The following is a 17,433-nucleotide window of genomic DNA, read 5'->3' as shown; positions in this document are numbered from 1 at the left end:
CCCCGCCGCTCTGCGGGCGCGCCGCCTCCCAAAACCCGGAGAAGTGGATTCTGCGCTCCGCACCGCCCCTCCCAGGCCGCCGTCGGGACGAGCGCGTCCGGGCCTGTCTGCGGGAAGCGCGGCCCAGCGCCTGGAGGGGGAGCCGGCCCCGAGCGGGAGCGGACGCGGCCCCAGGTCTGCGCGGGTGAGCGCGCCGCGGCCCCGCCGCTCGGGCCTCCTTGCCGTCCCGCTCCCCTGCTCCGGGACGCGGGTGCCGGGCCGCGGCGGCGGCGGCGGGACGATCCCTCCGTGCGGTCCCCTCCCATCCCTGCAGCCTCCTCCCTCCTCCTCCCGCCCGGGGCCTCCCTCGGGACCCCGCGCCCCGCCCCCCATCTGCGGGCGGCGCCGTCACGTGCACGCGCCTCGGGGTGCGGGGCCGCCCGGCGGGGGCGGGGGGCGACGCCCGAGGGGAGGGTCTGGGGACGCGCGGCCGTGCGGGGGCTGAGGGCGAGAACTGCGGGCGCCGCCCGCCCTGCCGGGGCCGGTTCCGTCTCGCCATTTGGAGACTTCCGGTTCCAGGCGGTTCCCTGCTCGCGAGAGCCGAGCGCGCCGCCCTCCCCTGCCCACGTTTTCGGAGGCTGAGGGCAGTAATTCTAGAACCTCCGTTGCATTTTTCTTGGAATTTTTTGGACTTTGGAATCTGGACATTTATCTTATAAAAATCTTTTTGAGAAAAATGTTTATTAGTATATTTGATGGTCCTACAATTAGGTTATAAGTCTGTTTTCCCAATCATTGTAATTTTGCAAAAACATACTTTTGGCATAAGCAGGTATAGCTGTGGTGGCGAGCGTGTGCTCTGGAGCCGGAGTGCCCAGGCCCTGACACTTCATTCCGTGAGCTCGGGCAAGTCAGTCTGCAGCTGGCTCAGTTTCTTCATGTGTGAAATGCGACGTATAAAATATTTTGTTACGCTATATTATGTATAATGTGCCATGTGAAATATAGAGCATAATCAAAATATGTATATCTGTGTGTGTCTATATGTGAAAGGAAGTACTAACCTATTTTACATGATTGTTGTGAAGATGAGGTAAAGCACTAAGTGCTGTGTTTGGCATATAATGAGCACCAAGTAAGTGTTACATAAAAATAGCATTTTTCTTTATGGTTTGTGGTTTTGATTTTAAAGTTTTTTGTTTTGTGTGTGTTTGAGACAGAGTCTCACTCTGTTGCCCAGGCTGGAGTGCAGTGGCACTATCATAGCTCACTGCAACCTCCAACTCCTGGGCTCAAGCAATCGAGCAATCCTTCTTGCTCAGCCTGCCCAGTAGCTGGAACTACAGCCGCACATCGCCATGCCTGGCTAATTTTTTAAGAAATTGTGAAGATGAGGGTCTCACTCTGTTGCCCAGCTGGTCTGGAACTCCTGGCCTCAAGTGATCCTCCTGTTTAGGCCTCCCAAAGTGCTAGGATTTACAGCCACGAGCGAACTGTGCCTGGCCTGATTTTAAAAATTCTAATTGTGAAGTATCCCTCTGTATTTATGAAAATGAAACAGGAGGATTTGCCCCAGAATTTCTATAATATCTCATACTTCAAAGTGCAAATAATCAGCCACCAGAAGTGGACCATGTGCGTAGAGCTGTGCGGAACAGTGTGCGGTGTTTCACTACTCCCTAAGTATAAGGAAAAGGACTCTATCTTTTCACCAGAGGAAATTGGTGAATGGAAGAAAAGCTTGATATAAGTAGTGTCAGGAAGTCTCCACTATTCCTTTGAGGCAAACTCCAAGATAATCATATGGTACTTTATATGTGAACCTTATTAAGGGTAAAATAAATCTCATTATATAATTTCCTCAACAGAATATAAGGATGTTTGTTCCACGATCTCTGAAAATCAAGAGGAATGCTAATGAGGATGGCAAAAATTGTGTGGCTAAGAAAATTAAACCAGAAGCAGAAGACCTTCAGTCAGACAAAGGCAGAGATGTTCCATCTGATGCTTTAGTTACAAAAGAAGCCACGACACCAGACGGCCACAGCAGCGAGTCTTGTCCCTGCTCCAGTCCAGCTGGCCAGTTGGCTGAGGTTGGTTCGGTAGGACCTGAGCAGGGTACAAAGGACAGCCATCCTTCTGAAGAGCCTGTTAAGTCATTTTCCAAAACACAGCGCTGGGCAGAACCAGGGGAACCTGTCTGTGTAGTCTGCGGTCGATACGGAGAGTATATCTGTGATAAGACAGATGAAGATGTGTGCAGCTTGGAGTGCAAAGCAAAACATCTTCTGCAAGTTAAGGAAAAGGAAGAGAAATTAAAACTCAGCAATCCACAGAAAGCTGATTTGGAGCCAGAGTCTCCACGGAATGCTTTCTATGTCTACAGAGAGCACCCCTTTATTTTGAACCTTCAGGAGGACCAGGTTGAAAATCTTAAACGGCAGCTGGGAATTGTAGTTCAAGGGCAAGACGTCACGAGGCCCATCATTGACTTTGAACACTGTGGTTTCCCTGAGGCCTTAAATCACAACTTGAAGAAATCAGGCTATGAAGTGCCAACCCCCATCCAAATGCAGATGATCCCTGTGGGACTTCTGGGCAGAGATATTCTGGCCAGTGCAGATACTGGCTCAGGAAAGACAGCCGCTTTTCTTCTTCCTGTTATCATCCGAGCATTATGTGAAGTAAGTGACAGAGTTCACATACGTCATTTTCAGAAACAAATGAGGTATTCACCAAGTTCCATCTTTATATTAAAATTGCAAGCGGGTATTATGCTAAATATCTGGAACTTTAGTCACTAGTGCTCCTAGTGATTTTGCTTCTGATTGTATGAAAAACATAATTTTAGGGAATTTTTTTTTTGTTGTATTGAACCAAAGGTCTGTTTATTGAGGGTCTAAAAAAATTGCTTCCTTACAAAATATTTTCTTTTGAACAGATTTTCTATTAAAAGAATAAGCTTTTGATTTGGGGGCAAAGATCCTGCCGACCAGATGAGGTGCAGTTTATGTTTCAGTTGAGCCTCCTTAGGTTTTGCGTCTTGAAGAAATTGGTTTATACAAAAGATGGAACACAGTATAGTAGGATTTCAAAAAATACCCTTAAAAGTGACCCATAGTTCATCTTAAAATACTAGTACCTTACTTGTTACAGTGTATAAAGCACTTTCACACCTAATTAGTTTAACAAACATGTTGAGTAATTACTGTTTGCCGGGTAGTACTGGTGAGCTTGTGAGATATGAAGTATGGCAAGGAAGGAAACAAGTAAAAAATGGGAGCAAAGAGAGAAAAGATAAAGGAGATAAATTTGGAAAACTAGAGAGTGGCAGAAGATAATGTGAGGAAAAAAATAAAAGAAAGCACTAGATGTTCAAAATGTAGGTCAAACACACGGCTGGAGGACCAAAATAGAGCTCTAAGGCAGGAAATAGGATATGGATATGTCTATAAGTTCTTTGGACAAAAAAAGAAGTGAATCTGCAAGAGAACTGAGAGGGAAAAGTCCAGGGTAGAGTGCCGAGCTTTGGCCATATCTTCACAGTGACTACTGGGTTTCTCTGCAGGGGAGGATGGCTAGAGATTGCAGGGTCCAATTAAGAGCAAACCTTCGGTTTTCCCACCTTGGTTACTGTGGCCCGATTTTAATCTTTCATTGTATGTCTGTGTTACATAAGAAATGGGTTTAATTTATGATGGTTTTTAGAGGAAAAAAAATCTGTAGCAAACAGAAGGCAGGAGGGCTCATATCCAGTTGGGCCGATGGGAACAGTTTAACAGGGCCATGTTCCTGGAATCACTGTGAAATTTAGTTCATGTCAGCAGGAATTAATTGCTGGTGTTTTTAGACTTGTTTTTCATGTCTTTGCAGAGCAGAACTCCATCGGCGCTCATTCTCACACCAACAAGAGAGTTAGCCATTCAGATAGAGAAACAAGCTAAAGAGCTGTTGAGTGGCCTGCCTCGCATGAAAACTGTGCTTCTCGTAGGGGGCTTACCCTTACCCCCCCAGCTGTACCGTCTGCAGCAACATGTTAAGGTGAGCACCAGTTTGGTATAATGCCTGCAAAAAGTTTTGCAAGCAGTGTAAGAACTAGTGGGTTTTTTTTTTTTTTTCCCATGAGGAACTTAGAAGTGTAATTTTGGGTAGCTTTTCAATTCTTACCAAGTAAGGTTTAATTTTTTTTTTAAAGAGTTTGTTTTATATAGAAGGGAAAGGAACACAGTTATTGAGTGCCTGTTATATGCCAAATGCTTTTGGATGTTCTCATGAACATTATCTCATTTAACCATCACATTTACTCCTGCAGGTGGGTTGGTATATACCATCTCTTATGGTTGAGGAGTTGAATCTCAGAAAGATAGAATCCATCGAATGATCTATAACCAATAAATAATAATTGCCAAAATTGAAACCATAATTTAGCTGACTCTGCTCCTTCCTTGGCTATGCTGATATGTGTAGTCTGTAGTTTCTGATATATAAAAGTATGTAAAAGCAATGTGGTCTAGTTCTAGCTTTGGAACCTGACAGCTGTATGGCCATAGGTAAGTTATTTTACTTCCATGAGCCTCAGTTTTCTGGAGTTTGAATGGGTGGTTGAGGATATCTGCCTTTAAAGTCAAAATGTTTACAGAAAGGTTTGGCGCACGTGCTGAGGAGTCAAAGTAGGCTGCAGCCTTGGTGTGCTGGGCATTAACTGTTTAGTTACTGGGGTGGTAGGGGGGAGTCCCAGGGAGCTGGGTGTGCAGGGAGTTGGAGAAGGGCACTCGGGGAGGGGGCAGCAATTATCTGCCAGCTGGGATGAAGCTACTGCAGTATTCAACAACTTCTGTGGGTATCAGCCTTTCTTATAGGAATCTCACACTTAAAGGAAGGTGGCAAGAACTGTATAAAGAACTTTTTTTTTCCTCCCAAGCCTTTTGGATGTAAGTTGCTGACTTGATGCCCTGTCACCCTCATGTACTTTAGAGCATGTTCCTACAAACAAGGACATTATCCTACATAACCACGCTATAATTATAGAATCAGAAAGTTAACGTTGACATTGATACATTGGAATACACAAGGAATTAACATTGATATCGCCCACCCCTCAGACTCCATTCATATTTTTATAATTGTCCCATCATTTCTTTATTTATTTACTTGAGACAGAGTCTCACTCTGTTGCCCAGGCTAGCGTGCCGTGACGTCAGCCTAGCTCACAGCAACCTCCAACTCCTGGGCTCAAGCCATCCTCCTGCCTCAGCCTCCCGAGTAGCTGGGACTATAGGCATGCGCCACCATGTCCGGCTAATTTTTTCTATATATGTTTTTAGCTGTCCATGTAATTTCTTTGTATTTATCTCATGAGTACTTATTTGTTTTATGTTTCTTCCTTTATATTACATTATGAGTTCCTGAGAGCAGAGTCTGTGTCAGGCTTATTCATCATTGAATTCTAAGTGCTTAGCACATTGGCATACATTAGCCACTCAGTAAATATAGAATGAATTAGCAAATGAACATTACCTAATTTTTTAATTTGCTTCTTCTCTCTTATTCAGGTTATCATAGCGACCCCTGGGCGACTTCTGGATATAATGAAGCAGAGCTGCGTAGAACTCTGTGGTATAAAAATTGTAGTAGTAGATGAAGTAAGTAGTGGTGTTTAAAAATATTAGTCACATAATTTTATATAATTTATGAAAAGCATAGTTTTGTAATTTCATTGTATATTTAGAGCATTTTTTTCTCTCAAAGGAAAAAAAATTCAGGGGCTTTAAAAAAATTGCAGTAGTGGTTCTTCAGCCGATTCCTGTGTAGTACTGCAGCCAGTGTACGCAATAGTTCGCCAGAGTTAAACCAGAGCTGTCTTTTCCTAATGGACAGAAAACACAAATTCAGCAGGTACTACTCTGTTTTCAAAATCATAAGTTTCTTAAACATTCGGTGCTTGCTGTCATTTCTCTACACAAATAAGGAATCAATGGCGAAAAATTATTAACAGGAATTTTGGAAGTAACTAATAATGCTTAGTTGGATGGCCTTTTTTCATTTCTTTTTGTTTTCTGTGTGGACATAGGAATCTGTATTAATAGTTGTTACATATGCCATGTAGGCATTTTTATGCTTTTGGCCTGCTTAGCATGATGAAGTAAAAGCGAGATTACTCGTTGATATTCCACCACGCAAACAAGCGTGTGAACACAGAACTGTGTGTCCGTCCACACTGGGTACGTGCCGTTCCTGCCTGTGGGCACACGTGTCTCCCCATACAGCCCACCAGTGGGGACTGAGCAGGGCCTGGTGTTACCCAGCGTCTTGGCCAACCTTTTGTGGGCCCCAGTAAATGTCCCCAGTGGGATGCCAGAGGGTATAGAAAGAACACATAGCCAGTACCCGAAAGACCAGGGCTGAACATTACTCCACCTCCTGTGAGATTGTGGGCAAGTCATTTCCTCTTCCAGAGCTGTGCTGAGGGTGAAGAATGGCTGTGAAAATGTCACATAGACTGAAAAGTCCTGCGGAAATGTAAAATAATATTCGGGCCTTTAAAGAGTACTGCTGGGCCAGGCGCGGTGGCTCACGCCTGTAATCCTAGCCCTCTGGGAGGCCGAGGCGGGTGGATCGCTCGAGGTCAGGTGTTCGAGACCAGCCTGAGTGAGACCCCGTCTCTACTAAAAAAATAGAAATAAAAACTATCTGGACAACTAAAAATATATATAGAAAAAATTAGCCGGGCATGGTGGCACATGCCTGTAGTCCCAGCTACTCGGGCGGCTGAGGCAGTAGGATCGCTTAAGCCCAAGAGTTTGAGGTTGCTGTGAGCGAGGCTGATGCCACGGCACTCACTCTAACCCGGGCAACAAAGTGACACTCTGTCTCAAAAAAAAAAAAAGAGTACTGCTGAATCAGCAGTTCCCTGGGACAGCTGTTTTGTGGGACTGATTTGCTGCATCTGATGATCATTAGACTTCTCGCCACCCCGCACACATGCCTGGGCTTCCTTTTGTTGACAAGCCCGCGTTCTGCAGCTCTCCCCATCTTATGAGCCCGAGAAATGATTCTTGTATCGAATTTAGAGTTAAGTTCCACTCATCCTCACTTCTCTTTATGGCATTTTCATTTTCTTCAGCTAACAAGGCTTCACGAGGCCCTTCAGTGCTGTGCTCCCTGTCCCGGTACGGAAGGAGCGTTCATTTGGCAGACAGGGGTCTAGTTCCTGTCACGTGCAGCCTCTGTCCCTGCTCCTCGGCTTTTAAGGAATATGGTTTCCGTGTGGTCTGGAGGGGAAGTGGGCTTTAGTATGGATTGGCCAGCTCTTTACTAAGTTTGGAGGGCATCACAGGGAAGATTTGACTACCATTCAAGCCTACCAGGTGCTGAAATCTTATTGGAGAGAAAAGACACGAACATGTAAAGGCATGAACATGATCATATATAACGAGATACTAAAGTACTAAAATGAATGATGTAGGCCATGGGTTGGCAAACCCTTTCTGTAAAGAACCAGCTAGTAAATATCTTAGGCTTTGGGGCCATGTGGTCTCTGTTGTAACTACTCAGTACAGATGTAGACAGTATGAAAACAAATGGGCCCGACTGGGTTCCCATAAAACTGTATTTACAAAAACAGATAAAGATCTGAATTTGTCCCCCGAGCTATAATTTGCCAGTCGCTGATACAAGCTGTTAGTAAAATAATTGGACTATGTACGATATGCTTATTGTCCAGGACAAAGTAAGTCAGAAGGAAAAACGAGAGTAAATGTATTCACACTGTAAAAAATGGCTTCTCAGAGGTAATGGCTTCAGAAGATTGAAAAAGATTTAGAAAATGAGAGGATATATCCAATATTCCAAGGGAAGAGACTGACATAAGCAGAGTCAGAAGTCCAAGTGCACGTGTAGAGGAGACCATCAGCTTGAATTCTTCTGAGAAATAATAGGAGGTAAAGCTGGGTGGTTTGGGTGGGGCCAGATTATAGAGGGCCTTGGAAGGGAGGCAGAGGAGTTTGGGTTTGATGTGGGAGACAAGGAGGCTTCCTGTATTATTGAGTTGGGGCGTAACATGTTGAAAGTGGTGATTTAGGAAGGTCGTTCTGCTGCTCAGTGCTAGAGAAATTAAAGAAGGAAGAGTCTTTGGAACACGGCAGCCGGCAGTCCAGACAGAGGTGGGGTCAGAGACGGGGCGGCGGCAGGAGGCAGGAGTCACATCCAGGAGTCACTGGAGGAACGTTCCTGAGTCCCCTGATGACTGAACGTGAGAGAGGGAGGAGGAGGCGGTGATGGACATGACTCCACAAGTTACAGTTGTGCCTTTAATTTTAGAAAAGGGCAAGTGGGTAAATGCTGGGTCTCAGTAGCAACTGAGTTTGGCTTTAGATACGCTGAGTTTCATGTGAACTGTGGACTAGGGGAGGTGTTCTGTAGATACAAGAAATACACATTGGAACCCGTGAGACATCACAGTTTCTCTGAGGAGGAAGGTTGGAGAGAAATGGGCAGAGAGAGACAAGGGCTGGGGCTGAGGTCTGGTTTGGGGAGTTTGAAGATGAGTCAGTAAACGAAGAAGTAGTCTGGGAAACCAGGGAGGAACTGAGAATGACAATATCCCTGGAGAAGAGAGAAGCTGCTGTCTCAAGAGAGGGGTGAGGACTACGTTGTTCTTTGGAGTAGGAAACCCCTGCTCTGTCCCCCTCTGTCTCTCCTGTCACACCTGTCCTCTGGCTTAGAGTCCTCTCCCACCCCGTCTGCCTGCTCTCTCTTCTTTGTGTGTCCCTGACTCTGAAATCCCTTCCTCCCCAAGACAGGTTTAGTTCTTCCTCTGCTCTGTTGAACTGTGCACAGACCGTTATTTCTCTCCCGTTGTGTTTCCTGCAGTGGCCCAGTAACGGAGCACAGTGTTTGCCCAAGTGTCCCGAGCGATAAGAGTCACCTGGTGTGCGCGGTGACTGTAGTACAAGACCAGCCCTCTCACTTGCATGTTCTGATTTAGTGGGTCTGACACGGAGCCCAGGAATCTTTAAAAACTCATTCCAGGTGATCTTATCTTCAGAGAGGTTTGGTACACACTGACTAGTACGTTGTATGAGATAAAGTAAGGAGCTTGTTCTGTGTCTGGAATTAACGTATGTTCGTGTTTTATAAAATACGTGTTCAGGGCTTTTTATGTGCGAGACACTAGGACGTGGTGGAAAGTGAGACAGATGAGCTGTCCGTGGAGCTGTGACAGATGCACCTGGGCGGGCCTGCTGTCTGCTTCAGAGGTCGTGTCCTCTTGTGTCTTCACCCCACCAAAGGGGACGGCAGCCCCCTCAGCCTCCTGTGTGAGGGCCCCGATCCCCTTCACCAAGGTGGGGCTCTTGTCCCTTAATCACGTCCTGAGGCTCCACCTCTTAATTCCATCACATTCCGGGTTAGGTCTCAACATACGAATATGGGGCAGATACCAACATTCAGACCATAGCAGCCTTCAACGTTACATTTTTTATTTAATATTTTATTATAAATATAGTATATGTTCATGGTAAATAAAATCCAACTTTGAGAAAAGCTAAAAAATGAAAAGTGAAATTGCCCCTCCAGCAGCCCTCCAGCCTTCTCCCCAGTGTTAATCATTAAGTTTCTTGAGTATATACACATATAATCTTTCGTAAAGTAAATCATATCCTATTACACATATGTACTGTACTGTGCTTTCTTTCTCTTAGCAATCATTCATTATTTAATAAAGGGCTTCCTGATCATTTTTCATGACAGCATAGTGTTGTATTATATGGCTCTACCATTATTTACCCAGTCCCCTACTGATGAATATTTAGGGTGTGTATGGTGGTTTGCTACTACTAATAATGCCATAATAACAATCTTTGTATATCATTGTAAATACACAGTTTATAATTTTATGTATATATTTTCCACAGTTTATCCTTTGTCTTTTGACATTATAGTATATTTTTCTGTTTAAGAGTTTTTGATTTTTTATATTTCTAATTTTATCAGTCTTTTCTTGGGTGGTTCTGGGCTTTAATGTCAAGCTGGGCTAACTTCAAAATGATTTTATTTTAGGCTGATACCATGTTAAAGATGGGCTTTCAACAGCAAGTGCTTGACATTTTGGAAAACGTTCCCGATGATTGTCAGACCATTTTGGTTTCAGCCACAATTCCAACGAGCATAGAGCAGCTAGCAAGCCAGCTTCTGCGTAATCCCGTGAGAATCATCACTGGAGAAAAGAACCTACCTTGTGCCAGTGTGCGTCAGATAATTCTGTGGGTAGAAGACCCAGCCAAGAAGAAAAAATTATTTGAAATCTTAAATGTGAGTGGTACAGCAGTCAGCCATGTTTTACAGATTGTGTTTGCATTTTTCTTTTTCTTTTTTTTTTTTTTTTGAGACAGAGTCTCGCTTTGTTGCCCAGGCTAGAATGAATGCCGTGGCATCAGCCTAGCTCACAGCAACCTCAGACTCCTCGGCTTAAGCGATCCTCCTGCCTCAGCCTCCCGAGTAGCTGGGACTACAGGCATGCGTCACCATGCCCGGCTAATTTTCTCTATATAGATTTTTAGTTGGCCAGATAATTTCTTTCCATTTTTAGTAGAGACGGGGTCTCGCTCTTGCTCAGGCTGGTCTCGAACTCCTGACCTCGAGCAATCCACCCGCCTCGGCCTCCCAGAGTGCTAGGATTACAGGCGTGAGCCACCGCGCCCGGCCTGTGTTTGCGTTTTTCAAAGCTCTTAAGAGAATGATTTTTAGAAGCAACTTTTGGGGAATTTGGTGTAGGTATTTAATAATAAATTGCTTTATCTGCCTCAGAATTCTGTGAGGATCTAATAAATTGTTACTTATGAAAACATGCTGGATAGATGCAGGGCTGGGTTTTCTTTTTCTTATTATAAAAGGATATTTAAATCCCAAGATTATTTCTAAATATTTTTTCTTTAAAAAATTTTTTAGTAGTTTTATATATAAGGGGAGGGGCAAGGTATTTTTTTTTTGGATAGTCTGTCCTTAAGAATTTTTTTTAAGTGTTAACTTGTTTAAACAGAAATTTTAAGTGGGTGAAATATACAAGCATAGTTACTTACAAACACAGCATTAAGTTAAATATGGTTGGTACGGACTTATGAGAAGTGTGTAAAACTATATTAATTACACTTAACATTTTTTAATTACTCTTGTAATATTGCAATATTCATGAAGTGATGGAGAAACGTGAAGGGCAGTAGACTGGCTTCTGTTTGTACGTATTTTAAAGAAAATACCCATTTTTAACAATATGCCTTTTTTCATCACTACCAATATTTATAAACCTATTAATAATTAGCTTGTACTAATGTTTTCAGAAAGCTTTCCATTGTTAATTATTTTATATGAATATTTTTAAATATATGTTTTTGATTTTTCAGGATAAGAAGCTCTTCAAGCCTCCAGTGCTAGTGTTTGTGGACTGCAGACTGGGAGCAGATCTGCTGAGTGATGCTGTGCAGAAAATCACAGGTCTGAAAAGCATCTCTATACACTCGGAGAAGTCACAAGTAGAAAGGAAAGACATATTGAAGGTTTGACACTCAACATTCTGTATTCTCCTCTTTCCTATCAATCTGTTTTGCCTCCTTCTCAAGGGATACCATATTACAGCTGGTTTTTAAAGCACACCCTTTTATAGTAACTGTGGGAACTTCAAGTAAGCAGTGACCATGAAGTTAATTGTTCCTCTTGCTCAGGATTTTGTGTTTGGGGAGCAATAGCCTGTTCTCTAGGGATTATATACTAAATATTAATAGATTACTAATCAGAATTCACAATTTCTTAAATCAGGTCAGTTTGGACTGGGGCAGAGCAGTAGTTCACCTTTGGAAAAGGTTTGCCTGAGTAAGTTAATAGAATAAATTCCATGGTGGTTGGGGATAATTTAAGCTGCACACCTTTTTCAGGTATCCTAAGATGTTTACTTATTTAAAAGATATTGCCGGGTGTGGTGGCTCACACCTGTAATCCTAGCACTCTGGGAGGCCGAGGCAGGAGGATCACTTGAGGTCAGGAGTTCGAGACCAGCCTGAGCAAGAGCAAGACCCCATCTCTACTAAAAAATAGAAAAAATAAGCTGGGTGTGGTGGCCCACATCTGTATTCCCAGCTACTCGGGAGGCTGAGGCAGGAGGATCGCTTGAGCCTAAGAGTTTGAGGTTGCTGTGGGCTAGGCTGATGTGACGACACTCTACCCAGGGTGACAGAGCATGACTCTCCATCTGAAAAAAAAAGAAAAAGATGTTGCAACAAGAATATTGAAGTAGGCACTGAAAAAAGAAAAGCTATGAGAATTACATAAAATAAATTCTGAGTGATACATTTTGTTGCTTTTTTGGAAAGGGATTACTTGATGGAGACTATGAAGTTGTAGTGAGCACGGGAGTCCTGGGACGAGGCCTGGACTTGATCAGTGTCAAGCTGGTCGTCAATTTCGACATGCCTTCGAGTATGGACGAGTATGTCCATCAGGTAAAGAGGTTTAGTGGTTACCGCCATTGTGTTCATGAGTTTCACTGGGTGAGGCATCGTCAATGTGATGTTTAATTTAAGAAAAGCAAGACATAAAACTGTTTATTTTTGCTTTTAAAATATGTGTGTATATAAACTAAATTTTGCTTTTAAAAGCTATATGTATGCTAAAGTGCATTAAATAAAAAACTGGAAGGAACTTAGTTTAAAAATATATAGGTAGTAAAATTTTTGGTTTATTTCTGTTTTTTTTTTTTATTTTTCTTACTCACTGAGCATATAATCAATGAGTTTTTATAATCAGAAAAATCTTGGTTTAAAAAGATTGTTGGGGGGTGGGGGGAAAAAGTAAAAAAAATAAAAAGATTGTTTTAAGTTAATATATATGGCCAAAGTAAAACTGTCCTTTAAAGTATTTGGTTTTTTTTTTTAAGAATCTTGTCTTCATCTCTTCTTGATATCCTTATTTGTTCTCGTCTTTCACTTTTTAAAGTTTTGTTTCTTTCCTTTGCCGCCAGAGGTAACAGAAGCTTCTCTTTCTAGCAGAAATAGAGCCTTCTCTTAGCACCGTGTTATCTCACTGCTGCCTGTCCTCCTCGGGCATCACTTACAGACTCTTCAAGTAAAGCCTTTCTCTGATGTTCTTAGAATCATCTCTGAATGCCACATTTACTTGAATCACCCACTGAAAAGCTTTTAGTGCTTTTGGTGCATCGTTGCTTTTATTTTTTACTTAGACTTAAGAATATATTAATAGCAGTACTTCTATTTTTTTTTTTTTTTTGGTACTCTCTCATTTACCTGCACGTTAGGGAATTGAAATTCCACAGGAGTTGGTGGTTTCACTCACCGTAGTGTTTTTGAGGTTCATCCACATTGTAGTATGTATCATCAGTGTGTCATTTTCTTAAATGGCCAAATAATAATTCATTGTATGGATATACCACCTTTGTTTATCCATACATTAACTGTTAGACATGGTTGTTTCTGGTTTTTGGCTACTGTGAATAATGGTGCCATGAACATTCATGTACAAGTTTCTGTGTGGATGTTTTCATTTCTGTTGGGCATGTACCTAAGAATGGAATTGCTGGTTCATATGGTAACTCCATGTGTGACATTTTGAGGAACTGCCAGACTGTTTTCCAAAATAGCTTCACTGTTTTATGAGGGTTCCAGTTTCTCTACTTATTGACATTTATCTGTCTTTTTGATGATAGCTACACTAGAGGATGTGAAATTATACCTCCTTGTATTTTGATTTGCATCTCTCTAGTGACTAATGATGTTGAATATCATTTCATGTACTTATTGGTCATTTTTATATCTTCTTTGGAGAAATTACTTCAAATCCTTTGCCCATTTTTTAAGAGAGTTGTCTTTATTACTGAGTTGTAAAAGTTCTTTGTATACTCTAGAATACTCTTATTAGATACATGATTTGCAAATATTTTCTCCCATTCTGTGGGTTGAAGCTACTTTTTATATTAATTTTTATTTTTATTGTAACAATCCAGGAATATAATTAAATAAATCAGGTAAAAATAAAAGCTGATCCTGGAAAACAATATTCACTTGCCTCACTTCCCCCGTCACTCATTCCCTGGAGGCCACCTCTTTCAACTTTTTTAGAGACTACTTTTGCTACAGTGTAATAAATGCCCTGTATATTAGCAAGAACCATCTGTTCATTTAAATATTTCTGTATATAGACTTTAAGTTTTACATTTCAGTTAAGGAGCAGTAATTGATTATGTATTTTTCCCATCTTCTGAAGAGTGTCTCAGTACATTTTCATTATATATTTGAAAACAAGTAGATTTTTATACCTTACTGTGGGTTCTCCATCACAAATTTGTATCCATTTAATTCTATCAAAATGAGAAATAAGCTGGGTGTGGTGGCTCACACTTGTAATCCTTGCACTTTGGGAGGCCGAGGCAGGAGAATCACTTGAGGCCAAGAGTTGGAGACCAGCCTGGGCAACATGGCAACTTAGCAAGACCTCGTCTCTGCAAAAAATAGAAAAATTAGCTGGGTGGGTTGGCATGCCTATAATCCCACCTACTTGGGAGGCTGAGGCAGGAGGATCACTAGAGCCCAGGAGTTGGAGGTTGCTGTTGAGCTATGATGATGCCACTGCACTAGCCCACGTGACAGATTGAGACCCTGTTTCAAAGAAAAGAAAAAGGCTTCTTAAGTATTCTAAAGTGTTATAGATAGTCCTCTTGCTCTTAATGCAGGGGCTTTCAAAAAAGTTTTTGACCTTAACCCACCCACAATAAGAAGCATTTCTGTCATTGCACGCCCCACTCCCTGACCACACACACATACGGGTGTAACCAAAACACAAGTTTCACAAGCAATACTTACTTTTATTATATGTGATCACTTTCTTATGTTCTGTTTGGGTCATTTTATTAACAATATGCTGGTGGCAACCCACTAAATTGATTTCACAAATATGTTGAGATGCACAGTTTAAAAAATAATATTTGAATGAAGGTTAATTTTAGTAAAGCTTTAAATAATGGTCTTCATTTTCTTTTAAGAGACATTAAGATTTTATATGAACATTTTACACATAGTCCTTTGCATTTCATTTCAGGTTGGAAGAGTGGGGAGATTAGGTCAAAATGGAACAGCAATTACTTTCATCAATAATAATTCAAAAAGGCTCTTCTGGGATATTGCAAAAAGGGTAAAACCCACAGGATCCATTCTTCCCCCACAGTTATTAAATTCCCCTTATCTTCATGACCAGAAGAGGAAAGAACAACAGAAAGATAAACAGACACAGAAAGATCTGGTTACAGGAGCTAATCTTATGGACATTATTAGAAAACACAATAAAAGTAATTCTCAAAAATGATTGGTTATACTACTCTGAACAATATTTTTATTGTGTATAGTTGGCAACATTTCTGTAAATTATTACTGTATAGTTTGAGTAAATACAAATGTATGTGAAAAAATCTTTAAGGTATGATTTTTAAAAATTTATTAACATTTATACAGCAAAATGTATTTATTTCCCTTCTTAATTCTCATAAATTAAGTACAACATCAGAAAATAAATTGTTAAATAAAATAAAATTCTTTCTCCTCTGGACAAAGTTTTGTTTTTTTTTTCTTTTTTTTTGAATAAATAGTCCTGAGAGCTACTGTCAGAACCAGAAACCTGCACTGCAGAGTGTGACTCAGAATGGAGGTTTTTTGCTTGCTGGCCCCACAGTGCCACAGCACCCTGGCACTTAAATTATTGCTGAATGCATGAATGTTAGGAAAATAGTCAATGATAAAAACTGGAAGAAATTTGCAGAACTACTTTTGAAAGATAAATGTGAAATGTCTATTTTTATTCTCAGTTGTTTTCCCTTCAGCTTGGTTAACAAATTATTTTTTTATATTTAATATGGGCTGCTTCCCAAAATAACGTCAAGTTATGCTAATGTTGCTTTGCTAATTTAATTAGTCGTTTTAAATACTGGAAGGAAGGATAAGTGTTTGGCTTTGATACATCTATATTTTCATTTCTTTGAAAACTGTTAGCATCAAATTAGTTGGGGAATTTAGATAGTATGTTACACAAATGTTGATACTTTCACAAGCTTTATTGCCTCAGCAGCATCCTCCAAGGGTGTGGGAGAGATTTAGCTAATGAGCAAGAGTTCCTGTGTAGGAGTTTCTTCGTGCGCTCTCCACCCGGAGGAAAAAAGGGGTCAGAAATGCCACAGAGAGCATGGCAACGACCCCTCAGGACTCTGGCTCTCTCTCTTTCTGTAAGTGTGCTCAACCGTTGAGTGGTGAGTATGTTTGGTTTCAGGAGAACTAGGATGCGGCAACAGTTAAGGTCCCAGTGTGCTGTGGCAAAGATGTTTTGGGAGGCTGAACTCAAAAGCACTGGTGAGATGCTTATTGTATGCTATGTGCCTTAGAAGTGTTACTAATAATTACTATAGAAAAACACAGGTTTTTTTTTTTACTAGAATCTCATTTAAAAAAATTTAAGTTTAGTTTGAGTCCAGTTAAAAAAAAGTGGTATGGCCAGAAAAATAAAATAGCTTTGAGAGTCTGAATTTGTAGGAGACTGTATTTAAGCAAAAAGAAATAATATTAGGTTATAATGTAACCTCACTGGTTAGATTAATTTGCTGCAGTCTGGCTTCTGTTCCCTCCACCATACTCACACTGATCTGGCAGTGGTCTCTTGACCTCTTAGAACCACATGTCCTGCCAGCTCTCACTTTAAATTTCTTTATTGCATTGGGCATTGTTGACCATCCGATTTGAAACTCTAACTTCCTTAAGGCAGCAGGTGAATGAGAGAGTGGCCGGGAAAAGAGCTCCGAACTCCCAGGCTCATTATGGGAATTAAGTGCAATTGTGTATGTAAAGTACCCAGTAGGGTAGAAGCCAAGTACTAGCGCCCTTCCTTCTCATTTCCTTCCCACTCCACAATCTCCCGGCTCCTCTTACTGCTTCTTCCTGCCTCTAACTCTTGACTCGGGGCCTTCTGCTTCTCATTCCTTAATCTTTCCCTTGGTGACCTCTTCCTTGTCTCACATTTCTTTTCCTCTGTTGTCTGGGGGACTGCAATGCAGTGGTTTCCTTAATTCCATATTTTACAGTCCAGAACATTAAACTTTTAAAAAATTGGTGCCAGTGTTGCTAGTATTTTCACCCCAATTAAAGATGTTAATTTTAAAAAGCTATCTAATATCATTAGTTCAAGAAAGAAAGAACATGTACAGAATAAGACAGGACATAATTGCTGAATAAGGGACAGTTCTTTCCAAGAAAGGACACCAATGGACTGTATTATAAAATTTTAAATATAGATTTTTCTGAAAAATTATTATACAGTTTGGAGTTTTAATTAGCTCAAATAACTAATCATACACATTCCCAGACATTTTAGTCTACCAGTAATTGTATTATAAGACAAAAGTCCTGAAATAGC

General features: G+C 41.3%; 1 protein-coding gene across 2 annotated transcripts; it reads left to right on the top strand.

The window, feature by feature from the left end:
• Positions 1-6: 6 nt before the first annotated feature.
• Positions 7-15,485, top strand: DDX59 (DEAD-box helicase 59). Of its 2 annotated transcripts, none has more exons than XM_045536076.1 (8): positions 7-184; positions 1,848-2,663; positions 3,853-4,020; positions 5,532-5,621; positions 10,039-10,290; positions 11,379-11,531; positions 12,342-12,470; positions 15,079-15,485. In XM_045536076.1, exons 2-8 carry the CDS (start codon positions 1,857-1,859, stop codon positions 15,340-15,342), a joined length of 1,863 nt encoding a protein of 620 aa, XP_045392032.1. In that variant the 5' UTR covers positions 7-184; positions 1,848-1,856; the 3' UTR covers positions 15,343-15,485. The 2 variants fall into 2 exon arrangements, with proteins under 2 accessions (XP_045392032.1, XP_045392031.1); XM_045536075.1 differs by having other exon boundaries at positions 45-174.
• Positions 15,486-17,433: the final 1,948 nt, after the last annotated feature.

The sequence above is a fragment of the Lemur catta genome, chromosome 23 (genome assembly GCF_020740605.2).
Source record: "Lemur catta isolate mLemCat1 chromosome 23, mLemCat1.pri, whole genome shotgun sequence".
Lineage (NCBI taxonomy): Eukaryota > Metazoa > Chordata > Mammalia > Primates > Lemuridae > Lemur > Lemur catta.
Note: the sequence above shows the minus strand (reverse complement) of the source record. Positions and strands in the feature narration are given on the sequence as shown.